The sequence below is a fragment of the Chlorocebus sabaeus genome, chromosome 1 (assembly GCF_047675955.1).
Source record: "Chlorocebus sabaeus isolate Y175 chromosome 1, mChlSab1.0.hap1, whole genome shotgun sequence".
In the NCBI taxonomy this organism is placed as follows: domain Eukaryota; kingdom Metazoa; phylum Chordata; class Mammalia; order Primates; family Cercopithecidae; genus Chlorocebus; species Chlorocebus sabaeus.
In genome coordinates, this window is record NC_132904.1 from 17328520 (window position 1) to 17355850 (window position 27331).

Below are 27331 nucleotides of genomic sequence, written 5' to 3' on the forward strand. Positions count from 1 at the left end.
AGGTAGAATGAGGGGCTGCACTGCCAAAGTTGGTGTCCCAGAGGGAGTGAAGTGGAAAGATAGGAAATGATGGTCGGAACCAGGTAAATGAAACAGAGAATGACAGGGAATGGCTGTGGTCACTGGTAATAGAAGTGACCAACAAGCGTTGGCTATCACTAAGGAACAAAACCTTCCCTGCTGGAGATTAGCATTTTCCCCGATTTTGAACATCTACTCCCACAATATCTTCTAAACATCCACTATGGGCCCTTATCGCATTGACAGCCAAGTGCAAGATCATGGTTGGAATGAATGGCAAATTCTTTTCACGTATCCAACTGAGTAGCACTCAGGTACCCTCAGCAGGTGGCAGCATCAAGGTTTATCACATTACGTTTCATTATACAGGAATAAACGAATACAGTCTCTTGGGGGGAAAAAAGACCAAAACCAAAGGCCTTTCCCTCACTACCCCTTCCTCACCCCGCCAACCCAAGTGTCGTCACTGAAGAGCGAAGGAAGGATCGGCAAAGATTTACAGACGGACACCCTAACCGAGGGAGAGGTGACCAAAAACCCGGGATCCGGCAGAGGACGCCCAAAGGCCGGGCCTCCCCGGACCTCGCCCCTCCTGGGAGACTGAGCCCCGCGTTTTAGAAACAGAAACAAACCCGGTCCCGCCCCCTGCCCTGCTGCCGCTGAGAAAAGGGCACCGCCCTCCGGAGGCGTTCCAGCCGGCCACTCGAAGATTCCAGCAGATACAGTCGACCTCCCCTGCCCGCTTCTCTTCTGGATTCCTCGCTGCCCATCCTCATTCTCCCGGTGGAAGCCCCGCAACGAAGGGCCGCAGCCCCCTTTCTGCTCCCGGGATGCTTCACCAGTCCGCAGCTCCGCCCGCCCCGCCCCCGGAAGTGACGGCGGCCGCGCGGCCCTGCCTTTGTCCCGTCGGGCATCGCGGCGACGGCGGGAAGATGGCGGCGGCGGGATCCCTGGAACGAAGCTTCGTGGAGCTAAGCGGGGCTGAGCGCGAAAGGCCGAGGCACTTTCGGGAATTCACAGTCTGCAGCATTGGTACGGAAGTGGCCAGGGAGGGCGCGATCCGATCTGTCCCCTCGGGCTCCTCTCATGGGTCCTAGGGTCTCTGACTCCTGGGTTCATCCTCCTGAGTCCACATGCCTCCAGCCCCGGGATCAGAGATTCCTTGATGTCCGACGTTTTCCTCTTTTCTTTGTATGGGTTGTCAGTCTGTCACCCTCTGCTTTATCAGGTCCCTTAGTCCCTGTCATTTCTCAGAAGACGCGTGTGCAGACTGACCACGTTCATTTTGCAGGGACCGCAAATGCCGTGGCTGGCGCCGTAAAATACAGTGAGAGCGCGGGAGGCTTTTACTATGTGGAGAGTGGCAAGTTGTTCTCCGTAACCAGAAACAGGTTCATTCATTGGTAAGTGCTGTGGTTCGCCAAACTCCCCTGGAAGGTAGGGTTTGGTGTGCAAATTTTAGTTGCTGTTCCCAAAGTGCTATTCTAGAAGCGGTAATCGACACTTAGGGAAAGAGAAAGTGTTTTTTTTTCAGTTCGTATCAGAGTCGGGAAAACTGAGACACAGAGTTCTAGAAGAGTTTACCCTCCCCCCCACCAACACACACACACACCAAGCAACACCAAAAGCAGAGGGAATGTAGCTTAGGGGTATAAAGCCCATAAGACTAGTTTTAAACATGAACCCATTATGTTTTTATAGTGCTTTACAGCTTCCTTCATTGTACAAATATGTTCGAGCTTCAATATGTCAGGCATTGTGCTAGGTACCAGGACGAAATGAACAAAACTGCCATCTTCATCATGCAAGACGTTTTTGTAGCAATGTCAGAATAGTTGTGGACTCACTTTTCATGGGGAAATTTTGTGGAGGAAAACTTGCCCTAGAGGAAAAATATAGGGGTTACGAGAGGCTAATGAGAGGACCAAATGTAATTAGTGGGGCAGGGAAAGGCTTTCACAGTTACCCTGAGATCTAAAGGACATGAGGTTAGCCAGGCATGGGGAGTGGACAGAGAGGAGTCCAGCAAGCAGGATCACCATATGCAAAGGTCACAAAGTGGAAAGAATGTGGCAGGTTTGGAACTGACCAAAGATCTGTGTGGCTTAAGTGCAGTGGGTAAAACAGAAAGTAATGTGAGATACTGAGGCTGGAGAGGTAGGCAGGACTCGGACCATGAGGGACCCTTAGGCCATTTTTAAGGATTTTTGGATTTTATCCTAAGTACATTGAGTAATAATGGAATAGGTTTTTAAAGAGTTACTAACATCAAAATCGCATTTTTGGATGGGAACAGTTAACACTGGGGATTCCAAAAGGAGCGGGGGAGCAGAGGTTGGAAAACCTGTCAGTTACTGTGTTCACAACTTGGGCGGCAGGATCATTAGAAGCCCAAACCTCATGTAGATAGGAATATATACACAATATCCTCATGTAACAAACCTGCACGTGTACCCCTGAATCTAAATTTTTTTAAATGTATTTTTAGAAGATCTCAGTCTACTTTGTGGAAAGTAGATTTGGATTAGATGGGTATAATGCAAAAAAAAGTTTGCTTTTATGATGGCCCAAGTAAGGGTTGCTGGTGGTTCAATTGTGGGAATGACTAGAAATAGAAAAGTAGATGGATTCAAGATACCTTTGGAAGATAGATTCACTAGGACTTGGTGGTGGATTGAATATGGGGTAAGGGATGGTAAAAGAAAAGGAGAGAACAAGGACAGCTCCCTGGTGTCTCATGTGACTAACCAGATGTGAGTGGGGAGGGGTTGCCATTTACAGAGATCCATAGAAGATGGATTTTGGAAAGATATGAATAATTCTGTTGGACATAGTAAATTTGAAGTACCTGGGGAGCAGCCCTTTGGAAATGTCAAGTAGGCATTGAAATTTACAGGTCTAAGGCTCAAAAGAGAGACTTTATGTTAGAGATACAAATTTCATTTAATTAAATATTTTGGCTGGGCACAGTGGCTCACACCTGTAATCCCAGCACTTTGGGGGGGCTGAGGTGGGAGGATCTCTTGAGGCCAGGAGTTCAAGACCTCATTTCTACAAATTTTTTTTCTTTTTTCTTTGTTTTTTTTTTTCTTTTTCTTTTTGAGAGACAGTCTGGTGGCTCCGTTGTCCAGGCTGGAGTGCAGTGGTGCAATCATGGCTCACTGCAGTCTCCGCCTCCTGGGTTCAAGTGACCTTCCCACCTCAGCCTCCCAAGTAGCTGGAATTACAGGTATGCGCCACCATGCCCAGCTGATTTTTCTATTTGTTTTTGTAGAGATGGGGTTTTGCCTGGTTGCCCAGGCTGGTCTTGGACTGCCGGACTCAAGCAGTGCCCCATTCTCGGCCTCCCAGCTTGCTGGGATTACAGGCGGAGCCACCATGTCCGGCCTGATTTTTAAAAATTAGCCAGGCGGGGTGGCATGTGCCTTTCATCTTAACCACTCAGGAGGCTGAGGCGGGAGGATCTGATCATGCCACCGCACTCCAGCTTGGGAAACAGGGTAAGACCCCATCTCTTTTACAAAAACAGGAAGAAATAAAGGAAATTTGCTTGCCTAATATATTTCAGTCCATTTTTAGGGAATAGGGATATAGCAGGGAACAAAACAAAGTTCCTACTCTCATGGAGGAAAATAGGCAACAACAACAATAACTAAAAAAACCCAAGTACATGTAGTTTTGTTACAGGAAAAGGGTGCCGATCCAGGCCCCAAGGGAGGGTTCTTAGATCTCACACAAGAAAGAATTCAGGGCAAGTCCGCAGTAAAAAGTGAAAGCAAGTTTATTAAGAAAGTAAAGGAGGCCAGGTGTGGTGGCTCACGCCTGTAATCCCAGTACTTTAGGAGGCCGAGGCAGGTGGATCACCCGAGGTCAGGAGTTTGAGAGGTCAGGAGTTCGAGACCAGCCTGACCAACATGGTGAAACCCTGTCTCTACTAAAAATACAAAATTAGCTGGGCGTGGTGGCACATGCCTGTAATCCCAGCTAATTGGGAGGCTGAGGCAGGAGAATAGCTTGAACCGAGGAGGTGGAGGGTGCAGTGAGCTGAGATTGCACCATTGCACTCCAGCCTGGGCAACAAGAACGAAACTCCATCTCAAAAAAAAAGTAAATAAATAAAAGAATGGCTACTCCATAGACACAGTAGCCCCAAGGGCTGCTGGTTGCCCATTTTTATGGTTATTTCTTGAAGATATACTAAACAGGGATGGATTATTCATGCCTCCACTTTTTAAACCATACAGGGTAACTTCCTGATGTTGCCATGGCATTTGTAAACTGTCATGGCCTTGGTGGGAGTATAGCAGTGAGGGCAACCAGAGGTCACCCTTGTCACCATTTTGGTTTTGATGGGTTTTGGCTTGCTCCTTTATTGCATCCTGTTTTATCAGCAAGGTCTTTATGACCTGTATTTTGTGCCGACCTCCTAATCTCATCCTGTGACTTAGAATGCCTTAACTGTCTGGGAATGCATCCCAGTAGGTTTCAGTCTCATTTTACCCAACTCCTATTCAAGATGGAGTCGTTCTGGTTCACATGCCTCTGACAGTTTGTCAGTTGATAAATGGAATAGGGAAAGGGGAACAGCATAAGAGGGAAGAGGAATACCTGTGGCAGTTACTGTTTTATGTAGGGTGGTTGGGCAAAAGCCAGGGGTAAGTTGACATTTGAGCAGAAGAAAGGATACCTGGGGAATGAGTATTTCAGGTGGAGCCCTCCAAGAAAAAGGAATAGTAAGTGCAAAGAACCCTGAAGCAGGAGCTTGTTGTGTTCAAAGAGTGGAAAGGAGCCAGGAGTCTGCAGCTGAATAAACGAAGGGTAGAATAATAAGAAAGAGATAGCTTAAGGCCAGATCAGGGCTTTGTTGGTTATTTTAAGCTTCAGCTTTTGCTCTGAGTAAGATGAGAAGAAGCTGTGGAAGATTTAAGTAGAGGATGACATGCTCTAAGATCTGAGTTTCTAAAGGATTGCTTTGACTGCTGTCTTGAGAATAGAGTGTGGTGGGGGAAAGGGTGGGTATGGCGAGACCAGTTAGGAGGCTGGTGCCACAATTCAGACATGGTGGCTTAGATCAGGGTGGTAGTGACAGAGGCAGTGAGAAATGTTCTGATTGTGGATGTTTTCAAGGTGGATTTGTTAGAATTACTATTGCATTGGATGGGGGGTATACAGAAAGAAGAGTCAGAGGTGAGCCCTAGATTTTTGGCTTGAACAATTGGAAGTTAGGGAGATGTCATTAATTGAGATGGAAAAAAGTATAGGTGAAGCAGGTACTTTTGTTTGTTTTCTTCAGGTTCAGTGAGTGCAGGAGTTCTGTTTTGGACAGTTGTAATCTGAAATGCCTGTTAGATATCCAAGTGAGTGCTGAGATAGTAGTCAGGAGTTGAGTGAAGTCGGGCTGAAGATACAGATTGTGAAATTGTTGGCATTAGATGGTGCGTAAAGCTGTTCTACTGAATGAGATCACCTAGAAAGTGAGAATAAATTAGGATTTTTCACCTTCTGCACTATTATTGTCAGCTAAGTCTTCATTGTGGGGGGCTGTCCTATATGTGATAGGTTGTTAAACAGCATTCCCGGCCTCTACCCTCTGCCTACCAATAGCACATCTATACGATCACTTCTACCCCAGTTACAATAACCAAAAATATCTCTAGATGTTGCTTAATATCCTGGTGAGTGAGGAAGAATCGCCTCCAGTTGAGAGCCACTTGAGTAGAGCGGTCTGGGACTAAACCCTGGGGCACACCAACATTTAGAAAAATGAGGAACCAGCAAAGGAGCCCAAGAAGGAGTAAGTGAAGTAAGAGTTGAACAAAGAATGTGGTATCCCAGAAGCTAAGGGAAATACTGCAAGGAGGAGGAGAGTGAAAAACTGACAGTGTTGCATTTAAGCCAGGCAAGATGAAAAATGAAAACTGGCCTTTGGATCATGAAGGTCATTGGTGACCTGGTCAGGAATTGCTGCAGTAGTCGTACAAAAGCCTCAGTGGAGTGGGTTCAAGAGAGAAAGGGAGCAGAGGAATTGTGAGTATAGAACAGCCCTTTCAAGGTATATTGCTGTAAGGGAAGCAGAGAAATCACATGGTAGTTGGAGAGCAAGGGAGGAACATAGAGAAAATATACTAATATATCTGTGTGCAGTTGGGAATGACCTAGTAGATGCAGTTGAGAGCAATCACTAGAAGAAAAGAATTTGGAAAACTGAGAAGGTGGAGTATTCGGATAATTGGATATTGTTTGTTCATTTGTTTGTTTGTTTTTTTAGAGTCAGAGTTTCACTCTGTCACCCAGGCTGGAGTACAGTAGCACAGTCATAGCCTACTGCAGCCTGAACTCCTAGGCTCAGTTGATCCTCCCATCTCAGCCTCCCAGGTGGCTAAGATTGCAGGCGGGCATCACCATGCCTGGCTAGTTTTTTTATTTTGTAAAGATAGAGTTTTGCTGTGTTGCCCAGGCTGATCTTGTACTCTTGGGCTGAAGAAATCCTCCTGTCTTGGCCTCCCAAAATGCTGGGATTGTAGGCATGAGCCACCATACCTGGCCCTGATACTGAAATCATTAACAATTATGGCAAGAGTAGTGTGGGAGAGAGTGACAGTGGGCCAAGAGCTAAAATCAACTGCAGTGAGCATGGGTAGCAGGTGGTATCTGATTCCGTGAGCTTCAGAGCTGAGTGATTCGGGTAGCAGAGGAGGAACAGTGGCCTAGAATGCCAGTGGGGAACAAGGACATCTGTATGTTTTCCCCACATATGTTGAGGCCCCACTGAAAAGGGCATGGTAGAGAAAACTTGGGTCACTGTCCTCACAGGAGATTCAGGATCCAACTTTAACCATAAGGCAGGAAGGCGAAAGAATTATTCAGAGATGAAGTTGAGGATTCAGAAAATTGTGCTAATGTCATGAGTTACCAGAAGCAAAGTAGCTCTGGGAAATCATCAGCGCTGAAAAGGTACTTACATCCTTGGGAGTAGATAAGATGTGCCTTGGGAGAAAGTGTACAGTGAGAGAAGATGATCCAGGATCAAGGTTTGAGGAAGTCTAGCATATAGGGGTCAGGTCAAGGAGAAGGGGAAGAAATGGACAGGAATGTGGGAGAAAAACTAGGAGAGAGTAGTATCATAGGATTCATGAGAAGAGACTGTTTAAAAAGGAAGGCAATGTCAAGTATGTGGAATGGTGCTAAGAGATAAAGTAAGAGGGCCATGCGTGGTGGCTCACACCTGTAATCCCAGCACTTTGGGAGGCCGAGGCGGGTGGATCACTTGAGGTCAGGAGTTCAAGACCAGCCTGGCCAACATGGTGAAACCCTGTCTCTACTAAAAATACAAAAATTAGCCAGGTGTGATGGCGGGCGCCTGTAATCCCAGCTACTCAGGAGCCTGAGGTCAGAGAATTGCTTGAACCCGGGAGGTGGAGGTTGCAGTGAGCCAAGATCGCACCACTGTACTCCAGCCTGGGCGACAGAGCGAGACTCAGTCTCAAAAAATGAACAGAAAACTCTTTTAGCTCTATGAAAAGAAGAGCCTGGATTTATTCATAACATAGATATTTTTTCTCCTCAGTTATGGTTAAGATAAGACAACTGAATCAAAACAACCAAAATAGTTAGATATGTCAAAGATGACAGTTCTAGGAATAAAGGCTGAGTTTCAGTAAAAGAAAAATTTGTGGTGGGATACTTTTTGGGTAAGATTTCTCCTGTCATTAGTCAAGGGAACATTCACTGAAAAGGAAGGAAAAAAGGCCTGGTGTGATCCCTAACTTTTGGGAGGCTGAGGCAGGAAGATCACTTGAGCCCAGAAGTTCAAGACCAGTCTGGGCAACGTAGTGGGGCCCTATATAAAACATTTGAAAAATAGCTGAACATGGTGATGCGAGCCCATAGTCCCAGCTACTTGGGAGGCTGAGGTAGGAGGATCACTTGAACCTGGTAGGTGGAGGTTGTAGTGAGTCGAGATGGTGTCACTACACTCCAGCATGGGTGACAGAGCAAGACCCTGTCTCAAAAAATGGAGGGAGAGGAAAAAAACTTTAGAAACTACTTGAAAAAAGGAAGTTAATTAAAATGAAGGGAATTTGAGATGATGAGATGCTTGGAAAAAGACATAGTCAGAATAATTTTTTTTTTTTTAACCGAATCTTACTTTGTCACCCAGGCTGGAGTGCAGTGGCACGATCTCAGCTCACTGCAAGCCCCGCCTCCCGGGTTCAAGTGGTTCTCCTGCCTCAGCCTCCCAAGTAGCTGGGACTATAGGTGCCCACCACCATGCCTGGCTTATTTTTTTGTTTTTAGTAGAGACGGGGTTTCACTGTGTTAGCCAGGATGGTCTTGATCCCCTGACTTTGTGATCCACCCTCCTTAGCCTCCCAAAGTGCTGGGATTATAGGCCTGAGCCACCACGTCCGGCCTAGAATAATTTTAATAAAATATAAGAATATATTTACTTAAGAGGAGCAAATTCAATAAAACTAGGAGCTAGAAGTCAAGAAAAATAAACTAGCTGGGTGTGGTGGCTCACGTCTGTAATCACAGCACTTTGGGAGGCTGAGGCGGAGGGATCACTTGAGCCCAGAAGTTCAAGACCAGCCTGGGCAACACAGTGAGACCCCACCTCTAAAAAAATAAAAATTTAAAAAGAGGAAAAATAAAACTAATTGGTTAAATTTTTCATCTTGGTTTGTTCTGCAAGAAAGAGTTCATTTCATCATTCTAGGAAAGATGTGACCCCAGCAAGAAGTAGAGCCGCCTCTTTTGACAATCACTAAGTATCAGCTGGTGCTGCTGAGGAAGAGGTACTAAGGATAAACCTGCAGTAGATCACAAAGAGGGTACTAGTTTAATCGTAGAGATGGAAGAGAAGGAGCAGGGTCAGGAAGAGGAAAGCAACAGGCTTTGACAGATCATACCTACTGAGTCAAGGACATAGACGAGTAAATATGTACTAGTGATTTTTAAAGATAACAAATACTTAGAAATCAAAAGTAAGAAATATCCTTGTTAAAGTAACACGACAGCTTCTGTGCTGAGTCAGGTAGACATTGGATGGAGGGTTAAATCTGAATTTAAAGTCAGACCTAATGGCCTTGGGCAAAATGCTTTATCTCCTCTGTTGCAACTTGAGTTTGAATAAAGTTTTTTTTTTTTTTTGAGTTTGCGTGCATTTTATCAAAAGCACTTATTGAATGCTAGCTCTGTCCTAGGCACTTTGCTGGGTCTAAGGATATCCAAGTGTGTATGCACGTGTTTTCCCTAGAGGAACAGTATTAATATTTGGGTTGTAAGAACATAGGGGCTATCGCTACACTCACGGAACTTACTATCATTGTTAATAACAAGCTCCTTTTTAATTTTTTTTTTCCAATTACTACTTTATTTATATTACTATGCTTAAGTTACATGGAAAAAGACAACAGTTCTGACCCATTTCAGAAAAAGTTTCCTATCAACACCAATTATGTAGTGACAAATAATTAGAAATGGTGACATCTTTGTGTCAAGACTGACAAGGAAGAATGGGCTCTAGTGCTACAGTTCATTTCTAGCAAGAAAATGGCACACTGGCCAGCACAAGCCATGCTAACACTGAGCCTTTAGCACTGGGCACAGATTTGGAGCTCTTCTCTGACGCTAGCAAATCAAGTGAAATAACTGGGTTTTTTAAAAAAAAGTTTATTGGAAGGCCAAGGTGGGCGAATCACGAGGTCAGGAGATCGAGACCATCCTGGCTAACACGGTGAAACCCCGTCTCTACTAAAAATACAAAAAATTAGCCAGGTGTGGTGGCAGGCGCCTGTTGTCCCAGCTACTCGGGAGGCTGAGGCAGGAGAATGGCGTGAACCCAGGAGGCAGAGCTTGCAGTAAGCTGACATTGCGCCACTGCAGTCCAGCCTGGGCGAGAGAGTGAGACTCCATCTCAAAAAAAAGAAAAACAGTTTAAAATGAAGCCCGTGAATTTAAAAACTATACTTCTGACATATTTTCCTTTCAAAATTTCCACTTTTCCACTCTAATAGCTGAAATTTTTTTCGTACATAGCCTACCATGTAGCTGCAGATAGACTTTTCTGCCTCAAGATGTAAACAGAGGGGAAAAAATTAACAGCATCCGCATAATATTCTCTATATACACTGCTATTGAATGGAAAATACATAACTTAAAAAAAAAAAGATTCCATCTTAGATTCGCACAACCACTTGTTCTGCCATTCATGACTCTGACTCTGACGCTAAGGTGACTGTGTATGTAAGTAGATTTTTGTTTTCAGCGAAGGAGACCTGAGAAAAGATGAATTTATCTCTTTTTCTTCAAGAGTTATCAGATAGTCTGTAATCCCAGCCCTTTGGGAGGCTAAGGCAGGTGGATCACTTGAGGTCAGGAGTTCAAGATCAGCCTGGCCAACATGGTGAAACCCCATCTCTACTAAAAAATACAAAAATTAGCCAGGTGTGGTGGTGCATGCCTGTAGTCCCAGGTGCTCAGGAGGATAAGGTGGGAGGATTGCCTGAGCCCAGGAGTTCGAGGCTGTAGTGAGCTATGATTGTACCACTGCACCCCAGCCTGACAGAGTGAGACCTTGTCTCAAAAAAAAACAACAAAAAAACAAAAAATAGTTATCAGATAGTACATACTCCTCAGAGCCCTCAATCTCGAACTAGAGCACGTTCCAGGATCACATGGCCTTCCTTATAATGCTGGCTGTCTTCGGTGGCAAACTCATAGATCCATCCCAGTTTGCTATTACAGTTTTTCAGCTCACATCTCAAACCATGTGGCGGCCAGTGACCATGACCCAATCTTGAGCTTCATTGTACTGCAGGTTCACTACCTTGTTAAAAAGAAATACTCAGCCGGGCGTGGTGGCTCAAGCCTGTAATCCCAGCACTTTGGGAGGCCAAGACCATCCTGGCTAACACGGTGAAACCCCGTCTCTACTAAAAAAAATACAAAAAACTAGCCGGGCGAGGTGGCGGGTGCCTGTGGTCCCAGCTACTCGGGAGGCTGAGGCAGGAGAATGGCCTAAACCCGGGAGGCGGAGCTTGCAGTGAGCTGGGATCGGGCCACGCACTCCTGCCTGGGCAACAGAGCGAGACTCCGTCTCAAAAAAAAAAAAAAAAAAAAAAAAAAAAGAAATGCTCTGCCAGCGGCACCTGTGAACCACGTGGAGATGAATTCTGAGCAGTTGGTCAGGATTGTATCACAGTTTGCATAAGAAAATGGACAGGTACCACCAATATGATCAAGGAATATTCTGCCTATTTTTATGGCTGAAGTTCTAAAACCCCATGCAGCGGTGAGCTCTGGCTGCCAGTGGCGCCTTGCTCCTCAGCTGGAATTAATAAACAAGCTCCTTTTGGGAAGGGTGGGGGAAAAGAAAAAAGCTCCTTTTGAGGAGTAATAATAAAAGTTAGAATAGCTTATCAGTATAGAAACTAACCCTGATATGTTCAATTTGCAAAGGTATTTTTATATTGTTAAAATATTTATTTTAGTAATATTTTTGCATATACATACATGTATGTGCACATGTATACAATTGCTATTTGTGTGTGTATGTGTGCACACACAGGCTATGTGTGTGTATATGTGTGCACACGCATGCAATCGCAGGTTAAGAAGTAATAGAAGCAGGACATAACCACAGTTATTAAGGTTAGTTTTGTTCGATGCTCTAGTATATATGGAGGCCACATTCCACTACAAGCAATGGCTGGGGTATGGTGTTAATTTTTATTATAGTAGAGTTTAATTGCATAAAATACCGTCCTAAATAAATGACCTATCAAGTTTGGAAATGTCTCTATGTAACAGAATCACAATGAAATTTGAATTTTGTTATGCTGTTTTTTATAAATTTACATAATGTGATTTGGAGTGCAAAAGTGGTCCAAATCTGTTTATCCAAAATTTTCAAATTTGGTGAATTCACTTGGACACTGTTCTTGTATACTTCAGTGCAACAGTCAGTGAGAAAGAAAAGCATAAACTTTTCAAACAAATGTCTCTTTTTCAACAGGAAGACCTCTGGAGATACATTGGAGCTGATGGAGGAGTCACTGGACATAAATCTGTTGAATAATGCCGTTCGCCTAAAATTCCAAAATTGCAGTGTTTTACCTGGAGGGGTTTATGTCTCTGAGACTCAGAATCATGTGATAATCTTGATGTTAACCAATCAAACAGTGCACAGGTTACTTTTACCACACCCCTCCCGGATGTATAGGAGTGTAAGTTGGCTAAGTGCAATATGTTTTATTTCCCAAATTACTCTGGGTGTCACAAATTTAGTGCTGGAGCGATATCTTTTGGAATTGAAGGAAATTTGGATTCTCATTATCCCTCACCAAGCATACTTTGATAGCTACCACTTAAAATGATCAGGCATACATTTTAAGTTGAGAATTAGTTTTCATTAAAAAGAATGACTTTCTTCTTAAGCTTGACAGTTTACAGTTTTTTACTTTAAAAACTTTTTTAGCAATAGAGAGAAACTGAGCAAAATTCTGGTTATTTTGATTTAATAGATTCTTCTTTTTAATTACTCAACAGGAGTTGGTAGTTGAAAGTCAGATGCAGTCAATATTCACTGACATTGGAAAAGTTGATTTCACAGATCCTTGCAACTATCAATTAATTCCAGCAGTACCTGGAATATCTCCTAATTCCACCGCCTCAACAGCCTGGCTTAGCAGTGATGGGGAGGCCCTGTTTGCCTTACCATGTGCTTCTGGGGGAATCTTTGTTCTTAAGCTACCTCCTTACGACATACCTGGTAAGAATGGGAAATGAGCATGGATTTAAACAAGGAATGTTAACATTGAAACAGACCTTAAAAGTTCAACCTCGTCATCCAATGCAGGGATTGCATCTCTATTGCCCCGAAACTGGTCATTCATTATTGCTTGCCTAATGAGTCCCTAATGCTTTACTTTTATACAGTGGATAAGGAACTATAAAGCATATTGGAGCATGGAAAAACAAGCAGACACGTATAAGACAGCCTATTCTAAATCCTATAGTAGAGATGAGTTGCCTAATTGTCTGCCCTGAGATGGAGGCGTTATAACATTATAATTAAATTAATTGAAACAAAGACATTAAATACCCTGCACCAAATTGCCACTATGTCTTGCCTGGATTATTGTATTAGCTTTATATATATCTCCCCAGATCTGTCCTTAACCCTCTTCAGAAACTTCTCAGGTGGACTGATATATTTAAAACCCAAGGGCCGGACGCTGTGGCTCACACCTGTAATCCCACACTCGGGGAGGCCAAGGCGGGCGGGTCACCTGAGGGAGTCTCTCTCTGTTGCCCAGGCTAGAGTACAGTGGCACGATCTCAGCTCACTGCAACCTCTGCCTCCTGGGTTCAAGCGATTCTCCTGCCTCAGCCTCCTGAGCAGCTGGGATTACAGGCATTTGCCACCATGCCCAGCTAATTTTTGTATTTTTAGTAGAGACAGGGTTTCACCATGTTGGCCAGGCTGGTCTCGAACTCCTGACCTTGCGATCTGCCCACCTTGGCGTCCCAAAGTGTTGGGATTACAGGCATGAGCTACCACACCTGGCCTCCTTCCTTTCTTTCGAGACAGTCTCACTATCACCCAGGCTGGAGTGCAATGGTGCCATCTTGGCTCACTGCAACCTCCACCTTGCAGGTTCAAGCGATTCTTGTGTCTCGGCCTCCCGAGTAGCTGGGATTACAGGTGCCCACCACCACGCTTGGCTAATTTTTGAATTTTTGTTAGAGACGGGGTTTTGCCACATTGACTAGGTTGATCTCGAACCCCTGACCTCAAGTGATCCGCCTGCCTCAGCCTCCCAAAGTGCTGGGATTACAGGCGTGAGCCACCGCACCTGGCCAACATGACCTAAGTTGGGTTTTAAATATATCATGTTATGCTGAATAAACCCAGAGTCCTTACACTGGCCTAGAGTGACCCACTGCTGTCTCTCTACCTTCATCTGTTCACTCTTCCCCTCCTCTTCACCAGCCACATACCTTCTTGCAATTCGTTGAATATGCCGGGACACCCCTACTTCAAGGCATTTGTTTGCTATAGCCAGCTACTAGCTTGGCTCATTCCCGCAGCTCCTTTAGGTCTTTACTCAATGTTACCTCATTGAGGCTTTCCCTGACCACCCTTTTCAAAATTGCAGTGTCCCTGCCTGCCCTCCCTATGTCTTGGCATTCTCTGTACTCCTTTTGTGTCTTATTTTTCTGACTTACTGCCATTCTACTTAATTTAACTGTCTCTGCTTCTCCCCTTCCCCTAAAGGAATATAAGTTCCATGAGGACAGGAGTTTTAAAATTTGTTTTGTTGACTGCTATGTCACCACCATCTAGGACTGTGCCTGGCACAGGAAAGGTACCTAGGGATTGTTTTGGAAAGAATGAAGTGATTCTGCTGGGTGGCAATATGGGTTACTGTCTGTAAAAGGCAAAAATTTCCACGAGAAGTATAAAAATGCTATTTTTATGGATCTAATAATGATTCAAAATATTTTAGGTGTGATATATGTAGGAAAGTTACGTCCTAAAACTTTGTTAGTACAGAAATACAGAAGCCTGTTGCCTATTATAAAGACCTTGTTCGTGGTTACATCATTCTTGCCTTCGGGTTTCTCAAAGTGTGTTCAAGAGGTGCCTTGGATATCATTGCAGGTATGGTGTCAGTTGTGGAGCTGAAACAGAGTTCAGTAATGCAACGATTGCTTACAGGCTGGATGCCAACAGCCATCAGGTGAGTGGTGTCCGGTAGGTAAATCAAAGGGCCCAAGAATTTCATCTTTTTGTACTGGTCGGCAGTTATTGTTTCCAGTCTTATTCCAAGGCAAACATGATACTGGAAAGGAGAACAGTCAGAATAAAATCAAATTCCATCTGAGGAAAGCCACACTCCCAAGTCCATTTCGTCTGCAATTGGATGCATTGACAGCATAAAGCAGCCTACTGTTTATATTCTCAGAATACCCAGTTCAGTGCTCTGCCCTGACTTACCCAAATCGAGTTTCGTGTAAAATTATCAGAAGTAGAAAGTTTTTGATGGTTAAAGGAAAACAATACAAAAGGAAACAGTCTTCCATTGTTATGTAGAGCCTTTTAAATTTTATTGTAGTAATTGGTGATAAACCAAATAGAAATGTAGTTGTCTTATACTAGCCTATAAGCTCTTGGTCCTTCTGCTAAGAGTGTACATTTATAATTCTATTATATTTCTTGAATTGCAAATTCTAATGATCAGATACTTTGCAGCAGTGTAACTCTAAAACTGGGTCTTATGTTTTAGGGGTGACCAGTCGCCTTCAGATCGTCCCCTCAGTCTTGCTGTTCATTGTGTGGAGCATGATGCCTTCATCTTTGCTCTGTGTCAGGATCATAAACTACGAATGTGGTCTTACAAGGTAAGTGCCACATTTATAGTTGCTGTAAGTTAAAATAGGATTGTGAATCATGAGAATTGAAATAAATTTTGCTGTTTCTCTTAAAGATGATCAGATCAATTAGTTTGGAAATTATTGGTCACCTCCAGATTCAGACAGTTTCATTTAGCTTTATTTTGCATATATTTTCCTCCTTATTGTCTTTTTATTTGGAAAAATTATCAATCTTACAGGAACACTGAAAGAGTAGTACAAAGTATACATTTCACTATTTTTTCTTTTTTTAAAATTTTTATTTTTTGAGACAGTCTCACTTTGTCACCCAGGCTGGAGTACAGTGGCATGAATGCAGCTTACTGCAGCCTCCGCCTCCCGGGCTCAAGCTATTCGCCACCTCAGCTGCTCAAATAACTAGGACTACAGGCTCATGCTACCACAGCTGGCTAATTTTTGTATTTTTTGTAGAGACCGGGTTTTGCCATGTTACCCAGGCTGGATGTTTCATTTAAGAGCAACAAATATGTTTTAAAAATGTAAGTTGGTAAAATGGTTTTCAAGATTCATCTAAAAAAATACAGCTTATATTTTATATAAGTCTGATCTTATATTTCAGACTGAAGAGATGTTTTACATGTTAGCCTCCCGCCCCCCCCCCCGCTTCCCCTGAAACAGTCTTGCTCTGTCACTCAAGCTGGAATGCAATGGCGCAATCTCACCTCACTGCAACCTCCGCCTCTGAGGTTCAAGTGATTCTCCTGCCTCAGCTTCCCAAGTAGCTGGGATAACAGGCATGCACCACTGCACCTGGCTAATTTTTGTATTTTTTTGTAGAGATGGGGTTTCACCATATTGGCCAGGCTGGTCTTGAACTCCTGACCTCAGGTTATCCACCCACCTAGGCCTCCCAAAGTGCCGGGATTACAGAAGTGACCCACTGTGCCTGGCCCGTGTTAGCCCTTTTAAAACAAAAACCTGTAAGGTCTTTTAGCAGATAAACTAGATAGAGTGGTAGAGATAATGAAAGGTCCATCCTTTCAAAAGGTACGTTCCTCTAGCCTGAATATCCCTTGAATATCACCTATTAACTGTTTTCCTGGACAGGAGCAAATGTGCCTGATGGTAGCTGACATGCTGGAATATGTCCCTGTGAAGAAAGACCTTCGGCTCACTGCTGGAACTGGACACAAATTACGGCTTGCTTATTCCCCTGCCATGGGACTCTACATAGGGATATACATGCATGCACTAAAACAAGGACAGGTATGAAACACATAAGACACATACCAAGTTATTCTGTGTGTACTGATGTGGAGAAATGGCTGTAGACTCAGTGAGTCTGTTCAAGCTCTTTTCACCGACCTAGATGTGTTTCTGAGGTGTTGGTTGGGTTTGTGCTACTGTGTGAATTAGAAGATCTTGAAGGAAGGGTCAGTATGAAAGGAAGTAGAGAGTTTAAAGTAATATGAAAGGAAAAGTTAACCAAAACTAAACAAGAAGAGCAAATTAGGAAGTCTAGGTGAAAAACACAGAGTTCCTGAAAGGATGTAGGTATTAAGTGGTTATGGTTAAGTTAATTTTTCTAAATAAATTTGCTTAGCATCCAGACAGTAGCTGCTGTCTGTAGATGAGATATGTAGGATGTGAGGTAATAGTGTAATCATTTAATAAACAGCCATTTGTTGAGTATTCTGTGTTTGGTGCTGTGCCAGGCCATTTATGGACATTAATAATAGCAAACACTGGGATTGTGCTTACTCTGGGCTCATATGCTATATGCGTTTTATCCATTTAATCCTAATAACAGCTCAGTGAGGTAGGCTCTGTCTCCATTACTATGCAGGGGCTCTGATTCCCCCACTGAGTCCCCATGCTAGGTCACTTCCCTTCCCGGATGCCTTTCTCACTTCTGTTGGGCTCTCATAGCCCACTCCACACTGCTCCTCCAATGTGGATGTCCTCCTTACCCTGTTTGGGCCCTGAGACCACCAGACTGCCCCCATGCAGTGGACCTCCTCCTCACCCAACCTGAGTTTCCACCCTGCACCAAGCTTTCTGTCCACGTGGAAGCCCTCTCAAACTGTTCCTGCTCCTCCCCCCGAAGTCAGGCAGTCCCAAATGTGGACACTCTTCTTACGTCCCTAGGCTCTTGCCTCATCACACCCGGCCATATCACCCCTGCACACATGCCCTTCCCACTCACTAGTGTTCTCACTCCTGTGCTGGGACATGCCTGCACCGATGTTCCCTTCAGCCTGTTCAGACTGAAGAACAACCCCCCTATGCCGAAGCCCAACACCCCCAGGTCCCCCACCCTTACCTTCTGGCCAGCAAGGATATCTACCTTGCTCTAGGTACCTATTGGTTTTTGGACTGGATTGCTCAAGAACAGAATGGAAGGGAAGAGGAAGAGCTCATTCTTGCAATTTTTTCCTAATATTGTGGCCCAAAAGTATCATTCTATCAAGACATTTCTCTTGATTGCACATAATTGTTCTATTCTCTCTTCTGGAGGACAACCCTTGAACTGTTTGAACATACCTCTCTATCTCCCCTAAGTATGCTGTTCTCTATGTAGGTTGTAGGTGGTAGGAGAATTGACCCTGCTCTAACTTCCTTAGTTCCTTCCATTGTTACTCATGTAACATCCTGTTGATCAGTCTCCTCGACATGTTATAATTAGTTTGTCAAACTAAAATAGTGGTTCTCAAACTTTTGGTCTCAGGACCCTATTACACTCTTATCAAGAACTGCAAAGAGCTTTTGTTTATGTGGGTTATATCTGTGGATATTTACCTTATTAGAAATTAAAACTGACTGGATGTGGGTTGGCACATTTATTATGGAATACCTAAATTACTGTTTTGGGGGGTAATCCCCAAGACCACCTCACCTCCATGTCCAGTAATACCCTGAAAGGACTCATAGGGCTCAGTATGTAGTTGTGCTGACAGCTAAGATGTATTACAGTGAAAAGATACAAAGCAAAGTCAGTAAAGGGAAAAGGCACATGGAGTGAAGTCTGAGGCCAGACACAATCGTCAAAGAGTCCTCTCCCAGTAGAGTCTCACGGGACGTGCTTAATTCTTCCAGCACTCAATTGTGATGACATGTGTAAAATGTTGTTTCCCAGGAAAGCTCGCTAGAGGCACAGTGCCCAAGATTGTTATTGGGAACTGGTCATATAGGGACCCTCTGCCTAGCATGTACCAAATTTCCAGTCTCCTGGAAGGAAAACAAATATTCTGCATAAACTACATTGTTTGTGCAAACAGTCTAGGCACAGTAAACCATTCTTACCAGTTAGGGAACCATGGGAACACTGCCAACTTTGCAAGCAAGCCTTTCTTTTCCTTTTCTTTTTTTTTTTTTTGAGACGGAGTCTTGCTCTGTCGCCTAGGCTGGAGTGCAGTGGTGTGATCTCAGCTCACTGCAACCTCCTCCTCCCGGGTTCAAGCAATTCTCCTGACTCAGTCTCCCAAGTAGCTGGGACTACAGGTGCCCGCCACCGCACCCAGCTAATTTTTGCATTTTTAGTAGGCACGGGGTTTCACAATATTGGCCAGGCTGGTCTTGAACTCCTGACCTTGTGATCTGCCCGCCTCGGCCTCCCAGAGTACAAGTAAGCCTTTCTAAGGAGAGCAGCCTCAGGCCTGCTATGTTAACCCTTTCTGCACAATTATTATCATTGATGATCTCTCAGAGGAGCCTTTTAAATATTGAAAAGCTCTGGAGTTCATGTTAGTGGATACAAAGTTTTCTGAAATTATAGTTTTCACTTTGAAACTTGAAATGTATCATTGGCAACAAATACCCTCATTTGTTTTCCCTGAGATGACAGGTTCACTTTATTCATTTTTTTTTCCTTTTGTGATGGAGTTTCGTGCTCTTGTCACCCAGGCTGGGGTGCAGTGGTATGACCTCAACTCAGTGCAACCTCTGCCTTCCGGGTTCAAGCGATTCTCCTGCGTCAACCTCCGGAGTAGCTGGGATTACAAGTACCTGCCACCATGCCTGGCTAATTTTTTGTATTTTTAATAGAGTTGGGGTTTAACCATGTTGGCCAGTCTGGTCTCGAACTCCTGACCTCAGGTGATTCACCTGCCTCGGCCTCCCAAAGTGCTGGGATTACAGGCATGAGCCACCACGCCCAGCCTATTCATTTATTTAAACAGCTTTCTTGAGATGTAATTCACTTACCCATTTAAAGTATACAATTCAATGAGTTTTAGTATATCCACAGATATGAGCAACCATTACCATAGTCAACTTTAGAACATTTCCATCACCTCAAAAGGAAACCCCATACCCTTAGCTATCATTCTTCCCTTCCCCCATCTCTTCCCAGCTCTGCCCAACTGCTAATCTATTTTCTGTCTCTATAAAGTTACTTATTCTGGTCATATTATGTCAGTGGAATCATGTAAGTGGTTTTCTGTGACTGGCTTCTTTCACTTAGCTTAATATTTTTAAGGTTCATCCATGTAGCATGTGTTGTCAGCGCTTCATTCTATAACTGCCCAATACGTAGAGCTGATTTATCAAGACAGTAATTGGAATAGAGAGAGTTTAATACATGTAGAGCCAGCTAAACGGGAGACCGGAGTTTTACTGTTACTCAGATCAGCCCCCCGAACATTTAGAGGCTCAGGTTTTTCAAAGACAGTTTGGCAGGCAGGGCTAGGCTGTGAATGCTGCTGACTGGTTGGCGTTGCAATTGTAGGAGTGTGGAAAACCATCCTGTGCGCTGAGTCTGCTTCTGGGTCGGGGCCACAGAAGAGTTGCTCATCTGGCTAGGGCCAGAAATGTAAAAAACCGAAAACATATTTTAAAAGGCCGTGTAAGGTGCTACAATGGTGATGTTATTTATGGAAGTAATTGGGGAAGTTGCAAATCTTATGACCTCCAGAATAATGACTGGTAATCATTTAACTATGAACTCGGGCCCCTCTCATCTTCCTAACCTGGTGACCTTTCATTCATTTTACCGAGGTGGTTTGGTTTGGGGGAAGGGCTATTATTATTTAAACTGTAAACTAAATTTCTCTTGAAGTGAGCTTTGCCCACACTCAGGAATGAGCAGAGGCAGTTTGGAGATTAAAGACAAGATGGAATTTGTGGGCCAGCTCGGTGGCTCACGCCTGTAATCCTAACACTTTGGGAGGCCGAGGCAGGCAGATCATTAGGTCAGGAGATCGAGACCCTCCTGGCCAATATGGTGAAACCCCGTCTCTACTAAAAATACAAAAATTAGCTGGGTGTGGTGGTGCGTGCTTGTAGTCCCAGCTACTCAGGAGGCTGAGGCAGGAGAATCGCTTGAACCTGGGAGGTGGAGGTTGCAGTGAGCTGAGATCGCATCACTGCATGCCAGCCTGGTGACAGAGTGAGATTCTGTCTCAAAAAATAAAAATAAAAAATAAAAAGATGGAATTTGTTAGATCAGATCTCTCTCTTATTATATATATATATATATATATATATATATATATATATATTTATTTTTATTTATTTATTTTTTTTTTGAGAGAGAGAGTCTTGCTTTGTTGCTCAGGCTAGAATGCAGTGGCGTGATCTTAGCTTGCTGCAACCTCTGCCTCCCATAGTCAAGCAGTTCACCTGCTGCAGCCTCCCAAGTAGCTGAGGTTACAAGTGCATGCCACCATGCCTGGCTAATTTTTTGTATTTTTTTAGTAGAGGTGGGGTTTTGCCATGTTGGCCAGGCTGGTCTCTCCTGATCTCAGGTAATCCGCCTGCCTCAGCCTCCCAAAGTGCTGGGATTGCAGGCGTGAGCCACTGCGCCTGGCCCAGATCTCTTTCATTGTCATAATTTTCTCACTGTTATGATTTTTGCAAATGTGGTTTCAATTCCTTTTATGACTGAATAATTTTCAGTTGTATACCACCATTTATTCATTTGTGTTGGCGTTCTTTCATTTGTGTTGGACATTTTTGTTGTTTCTACCTTTTATCTATTATGAATACTGCTCCTATATACTTGCCAACACTTGTTATTATCTGACTTTTTAATTCTAGACATCCTAGTGGGTATGAAGTATTATCTTATTATGGTTTTTGTTTAAATTTCCTGATAACTAATGATGCCAAGCATCTTTTTAGTGCATATTGGTTATTTGTGTATCTTCCTTGGAGAAATGTTTATTCAGATCATTTGCGTTTTTTGTTGTTGTTGTTGTTGTTGTTGTTGAGATGGAATGTTGCTGTGTCGACCAGGCTGGAGTGCAGTGGCATGATCTCAGCTCACTGCAACCTCCACCTCCCAGGTTCAAGCGATTCTCCTGCCTCAGCCCCCCAAGTAGCTGGGATTACAGGCACACGCCATCATGCCCGGCTAATTTTTGTGTTTTTGTAGAGATGGGGTTTCACCATGTTGGCCAGGCTGGTCTTGAACTCCTGACCTCAGGTGATCCGCCAGCCTCAACCTCCCAAAGTGCTGGGATTACAGGCATGAGCCACCACGCGTGGCTCCCCCCCTTTTTTTTAACTTTTGTTTTAGGTTTGAGGGTACATGTGAAGCTTTGTTACATAGGCATGTCATGGGGCTTTGTTGTACAGATTATCTCATCACCCAGGAATTAAGCCCGGCACCTGATAGCTATCTTTTCTACTCCTCTCCCTCCTCCCAACCTCCACCCTCAAGTAGACCCTAATGTCTGTTGTTTCCTTCTTCGTGCTCATAAGTTCTCATCATTTAGCTCCCATTTATGAGTGAGAACATGTGGTATTTAGTTTTCTGTTCCTGCATTATTTTGTTGAAGATGATGACCTCCACCTCCATCCATGTTTCCACAAAAGACATGATCTCATTCTTTTTTGTGGCTGCATATATTCCATGATGTGTATGTACCACGTTTTATACAGTCCGTCGTTGATGGGCATTTAGGTTGATTCTATGTCTTTGCTATTGTGAATAGTGCTGTAATGAGCATTCATTTGCATTTGTCTTTATGGTAGAATGATTTGTATTCCTTTGGGTTATATACCCAGTAATGGGATTGCTGAGTCTAATGGTAGTTCTGTTTTTAGTTCTTAGAGGAATCACCATACTGCTTTCCACAATGGTTGAAGCAATTTACAGTTCCACCAACATTGTATAAATGTTCCCTTTTCTCTGCAACCTTGCCAGCATCTGTTATTTTTTGACTTTTTAATAGGTATTCTGACTGCTGTGAGATGGTATCTCATTGTGGTTTTGATTTGCATTTCTCTAATGATTAGTGATAGTGAACTTTTTTTCATATGCTTGTTAGCGGCATGCAGCTTCTTTTGAAGTGTCTGTTCATGTCCTTTGCCCACTTTTTAATGAAGTTGTTTGCCTTTCATTTGTAAATTTAAGTTCCTTATAGAGGTTGGAAATCAGACCTTCATCAGATGCATGGTTTGCAAATATTTTCTCCCATTCTGTGGGTTGTGTGTTTACTCTGTTGAAAGTTTCTTTTGCTGTGCAGGATCTTTTAAGTTTAATTAGATCCCACTTGTCAAATTTTGCTTTTGTTGAGATTGCTTTTGGTGTCTTCATCATGAAATCTTTGCCCATTCGTGTGTTCAGGATGGGATTGCCTACGGTTGTCTTCCAGGGTTTTTATAGTTTTGGGTGTTACATTTAAGTCTTTAATCCATCTTGAGTTGATTTTTGTATATCGTGTAAGGAAGGGATCCAGCTTCAGTCTTCTCATTTGCCCATTTTTTGATTGGTTTATTTGTCTTCTTTGTTATTGAATTGTAAGAATTCTGTAAACAGGCTGGCATGGTGGCTCATGCCTGTAGTCCTAGCACTTTGGAAGGCCAAGGTGGGCAGATCACTTGAGGCCAGGAATTCAAGACCAGCCTGGCCGATATAGTGAAATCTCGTCTCTACTAAAATTACAAAACATTAGTCGGGCATGGTGGCCTGTGCCTGTAACCCCAGCTACTTGTGAGGCTGAGGCATGAAAATTGTTTGAAACCCGGAGGCCAAGGGTGCAGTGAGCTGGGATCGTGCCATCCAGCCTGGGCAATGGAGCAAGATCCTGTCTCAAAAACAAACAAAAAAAATGGTATTATAAACTTAATCTTATGGAGTCACCATTGTATATGTGGTCGATATGCCAAAGCATCATTATATAGTCTGTAACTATATTATTCTGGATCTAAATCTCTAGTCAGATTTATGATTTGCAAGTAGTATTTTCTACCATGTGAGCTGTCTTTTCACTTTCTTGATGGTGTCCCATTAAGCACACATTTTTAATTTTGATAAAGTCCATATTATCTGTTTTTTCTTTGGTTGCTTTTGTTCATAGTGCCATAACTTAAGAATCCTTTGCCAAATCTGAGGTCATAATGATTTACTCTTATGTTTTCTTCTCAGAGTTTTATACTTTTAGCTTTTATATCCTAAAGTCCTTTAGGACTTTGATTCATTTTTTAGTTTTTTTTTAATAGTGTGAGGTAAGCATTCAACTTCATTCTTTTGCTTGTAGATATCCAGTTTTCTCAGCACCATTTGTTGAAAAGATAGTACTTAACACACTGAATAGTCTTGGCACCCTTCTCAAAATCATGTGACCTTAGACACATAGTTTTATTTCTAGACTCTCAATTCTGTTCCATTGATCTATATATCTGACCTTGTGCCGGTACCACACGGTCTTGATTACTCTTGCTTTGTAGGAAATTTTGACACCAGAAAGTATGAGCCCTCTTACTTTGTCCTTCTTTTTCAAGATTGTTTTGTCTATTCTGGGTCCCATTTAATTCCATATGAGTTTTAGAATCAGCTTGTCAGTTTCTACAAAGGAGTCAGCTGAGATTCTGATAAAAATTGTGTTGCCTCTATAGATGATATTATAAAATATTGCCATCTTAGCAATATTAAGTCTTCTGATCCATGAACATGGGATGCTGTAGTTTTCAGAATATAAGTTTTATGCTTTTGTTCAGTTTCGTCTTAAATATTTGATTCTTTTTGATGCTATTGTAAATGAAATTTTCTTGATACTATTATAAATGAAATTATTTTCTTAATTTCATTTTCAGAGTGCTCACTGGAAGTTTATAGAAATACAGTTGATTTTTGTATATTCATAATTGTATCTTGCAAACTTGCTGGACTCATTTATTAGTTCTGATAGATTTTATAGTGGATTCCTTAGGATTTTCTTTATACAAGATAATGTCATTTGCAACTAAACTTTTGATTACAATGGCTCACACCTGTAATCCCAGCATTTTGGGAGGCCGAGGTGGGCGGATTGTTTGAGCTCAGGAGTTCCAGACCAGCCTGGGCAACATGGCGAAACCTTGTCTCTACAAAATAGCAAAAATTTGCTGAGTGTGGTAACTCCTTCCTATAGTCCCAGCTACTTGAGGGGCTGAGATGGGAGGATCACTTGAGCCTGGAAGGTTGAGGCTGCAGTGTTCCTGATTGCCTCACTGCATTTCAACCTGGGCAACAGAGCAGAACCCTGTCTCACAAAAAAGTTAGTTTTATTACTTCCTTTCTAATCTAGATGCGTTTTCTTTCTTTTCTTTTCTTTTCCTTCTTTCTTGTGGGGTTTTTAAAAATTTTTTTGGATGGAGGTGGGTGGCAATTGTCTTGGCTAGATCCTCCAGTACAGTGTTGAATAGAAGTGGCAAGAACCTACGTCCTTTTTTTTTTTTTTTTTTTTGGAACAGAGTTTCACTCTGTCACTCAGGCTGGAGCACAGTGGTGCACTCTCAGCTCATTGCAACCTCCTGGTTCAAACGATTCTCCCACCTCAGCCTTCTGAGTAGAGTTGCTGGTACTACGGGCGTGTGCCACCATGCCCAGCTAATTTGTGTATTGTTTTTTGGTAGAGACGAGGTTTCACCATGTTGGCCATGCTGTGCATCTTTACCTCATTCCTGATTTTTATTGCTAAGGGAGAAGTTATCAGTGTTTCATCATTAAGTATAATGTTAGCTGGTAATTTTTCTTTTTTTCATCGTGATGCAACAGTAATCTGTGAATTTTTTTTTGAGACAGTGTCTCACTGTCACCCAAGTTGGAGTGCAGTGGCGCGATCTCAGCTCACTGCAACCTCCACCTCTCAGGCTCAAGCAATCCTCCACCTCAGCCTCCCAAGTAGCTGGGACCACAGGCATGTGCCACCATGCATGTTTAATTTTTTTGTATTTTTGATAGAGACGGGGTTTCACCATGTTGCCTGGTCTCAAACTCCTGAGCTCAAGGAATCCACCCACCTCAGCCTCCCAACGTGCTGGGATTACAGGTGTGAACCACAGTGCCCAGCCTGAATTTTTAATAAGTGCCTTTTATGTCATGTTGAGGAGCTTCCCCTTTACTCCTAGTTTCTTGAGTGTTTTTCTCTTGAAAGGGTGTTCAGTTTGGTCCCACTGCCTTGATTTATGTTAAGACACCAGTAATTTTACCCGCCATTGGTTTTGCATCATTGATGCAAATATCAACAAAGTAAAAAGGCAAATGATGTAGTATTATGCAAAGGGTTTGGGGCCGGGTGCAGTGGCTCACACCTGTAATCCCAGCACTTTGGGAGGCCAAGGAGGGCAGATCACCTGAGGTCAGGAGTTTGAGACCAGCCTGGCCAACATGGTGAAACCCCGACTGTACTAAAAATACAAAAATTAGCCAAGCATGGTGGTGGGCATCATTAATCCCAGCTACTCGGGAGACTGATGCAGGAGAATTGCTTGAACCCAGGAGGCAGATGTTGCACTGAGTGGAGATTGTGCCATAGCACTCCAGCCTGAATGACAGTCTTTAAAAAAAAAAAAAAAAAAGGGCCGGGCGCGGTGGCTCACGCCTGTAATCCCAGCACTTTGGGAGGCCGAGGCGGGCAGATCATGAGGTCAGGAGATCGAGACCATCCTGGCTAACGCGGTGAAACCCTGTGTCTACTAAAAAATACAAAACATTAGCCGGGCGCGGAGGCGGGCGCCTGTAGTCTTAGCTGCTCAGGAGGCTGAGGCAGGAGAATGGCGTGAACCCGGGAGGCGGAGCTTGCAGTGAGCTGAGATATTGCCACTGCACTCCAGCCTGGGCGACAGAGCCAGACTCCGTCTCAAAAAAAAAAAAAGGAAAGGGTTTTTACCTCACTGACCCCCTGAAATGGTCTCAGGGACCTTTAGGAATCTGTGGACCACATTTTGAGAACCACTGCTCTAAAGGTCACATCTGGAATGAATGTAGTAGTTCAGGAGTGTGTCAAATTGAGCAGAGCTATTACTTCCTTTGTTTTGAGTATTATGATTCTTCATTGAAGCCTAAAATCGGAATAACTTTTTTGACAGCTATGTAACACTGTTAGCCTATTCAGATTATAGTGAACTCGTAGTATTTTATTTCTTTTTTCTTCACAAGAACTCATCTTCAGCTGGGCCTGATGGTGCACATGTATAGTTCCAGCTACTCAGGGGGCTGATGCAGGAGGATCATTTGAGTTCAGGAATTTAAGACCAGCCTGGACTGTTGGGTTTTTGTTTGTTTGTTTGTTTGTCTGTTTAATGCTGTTTGAGACCTGCTAAATTGATTTCATGTCCCATGAATGGATTGAGATTTGTAGGTTGTAAAACACAGGTTCAGGCTAGAATGGATATAAGCACTACATATTTTTTTTCATAATTTACACTGTTTTTCTCAAAAGGGAATTTTGCTACTTTTTTTTCTTTAATACTTCTTTGTGAACAGCTGCATATAAGTAAAGGGTCATCATCACTCTTAACAATTTACAGTAAATTTTCTTTATAAAAACAGTTAATTTAGGCTGGGCTTAGTGGCTCACGCCTGTAATCCTAGCACTTTAGGAGGCCAGGGTGGGCAGATCACCTGAGGTCTGGAGTTCGAGACCAACCTGGCCAACATGATAAAACCCTGTCTTCTACTAAAAATATAAAAATTAGGCTGCATGGCTCACGCCTGTAA

The 27331-nt window shown here is 43.3% G+C and overlaps 1 protein-coding gene across 1 annotated transcript in view; it reads left to right on the forward strand.

The window, feature by feature from the left end:
* The first annotated feature begins 596 nt into the window (after positions 1–596).
* The window catches only part of NUP160 (nucleoporin 160), a 71822-nt gene continuing 45087 nt past the window's right edge, over positions 597–27331 (forward strand). The window contains exons 1-7 of the mRNA XM_037999322.2: positions 597–1053; positions 1313–1424; positions 12041–12251; positions 12574–12796; positions 14693–14771; positions 15318–15432; positions 16513–16671. Coding sequence (XP_037855250.1) covers positions 852–1053; positions 1313–1424; positions 12041–12251; positions 12574–12796; positions 14693–14771; positions 15318–15432; positions 16513–16671 — 1101 coding nt within the window. The 5' untranslated portion in view covers positions 597–851. The remainder of the gene's footprint in view (positions 1054–1312; positions 1425–12040; positions 12252–12573; positions 12797–14692; positions 14772–15317; positions 15433–16512; positions 16672–27331) is intronic.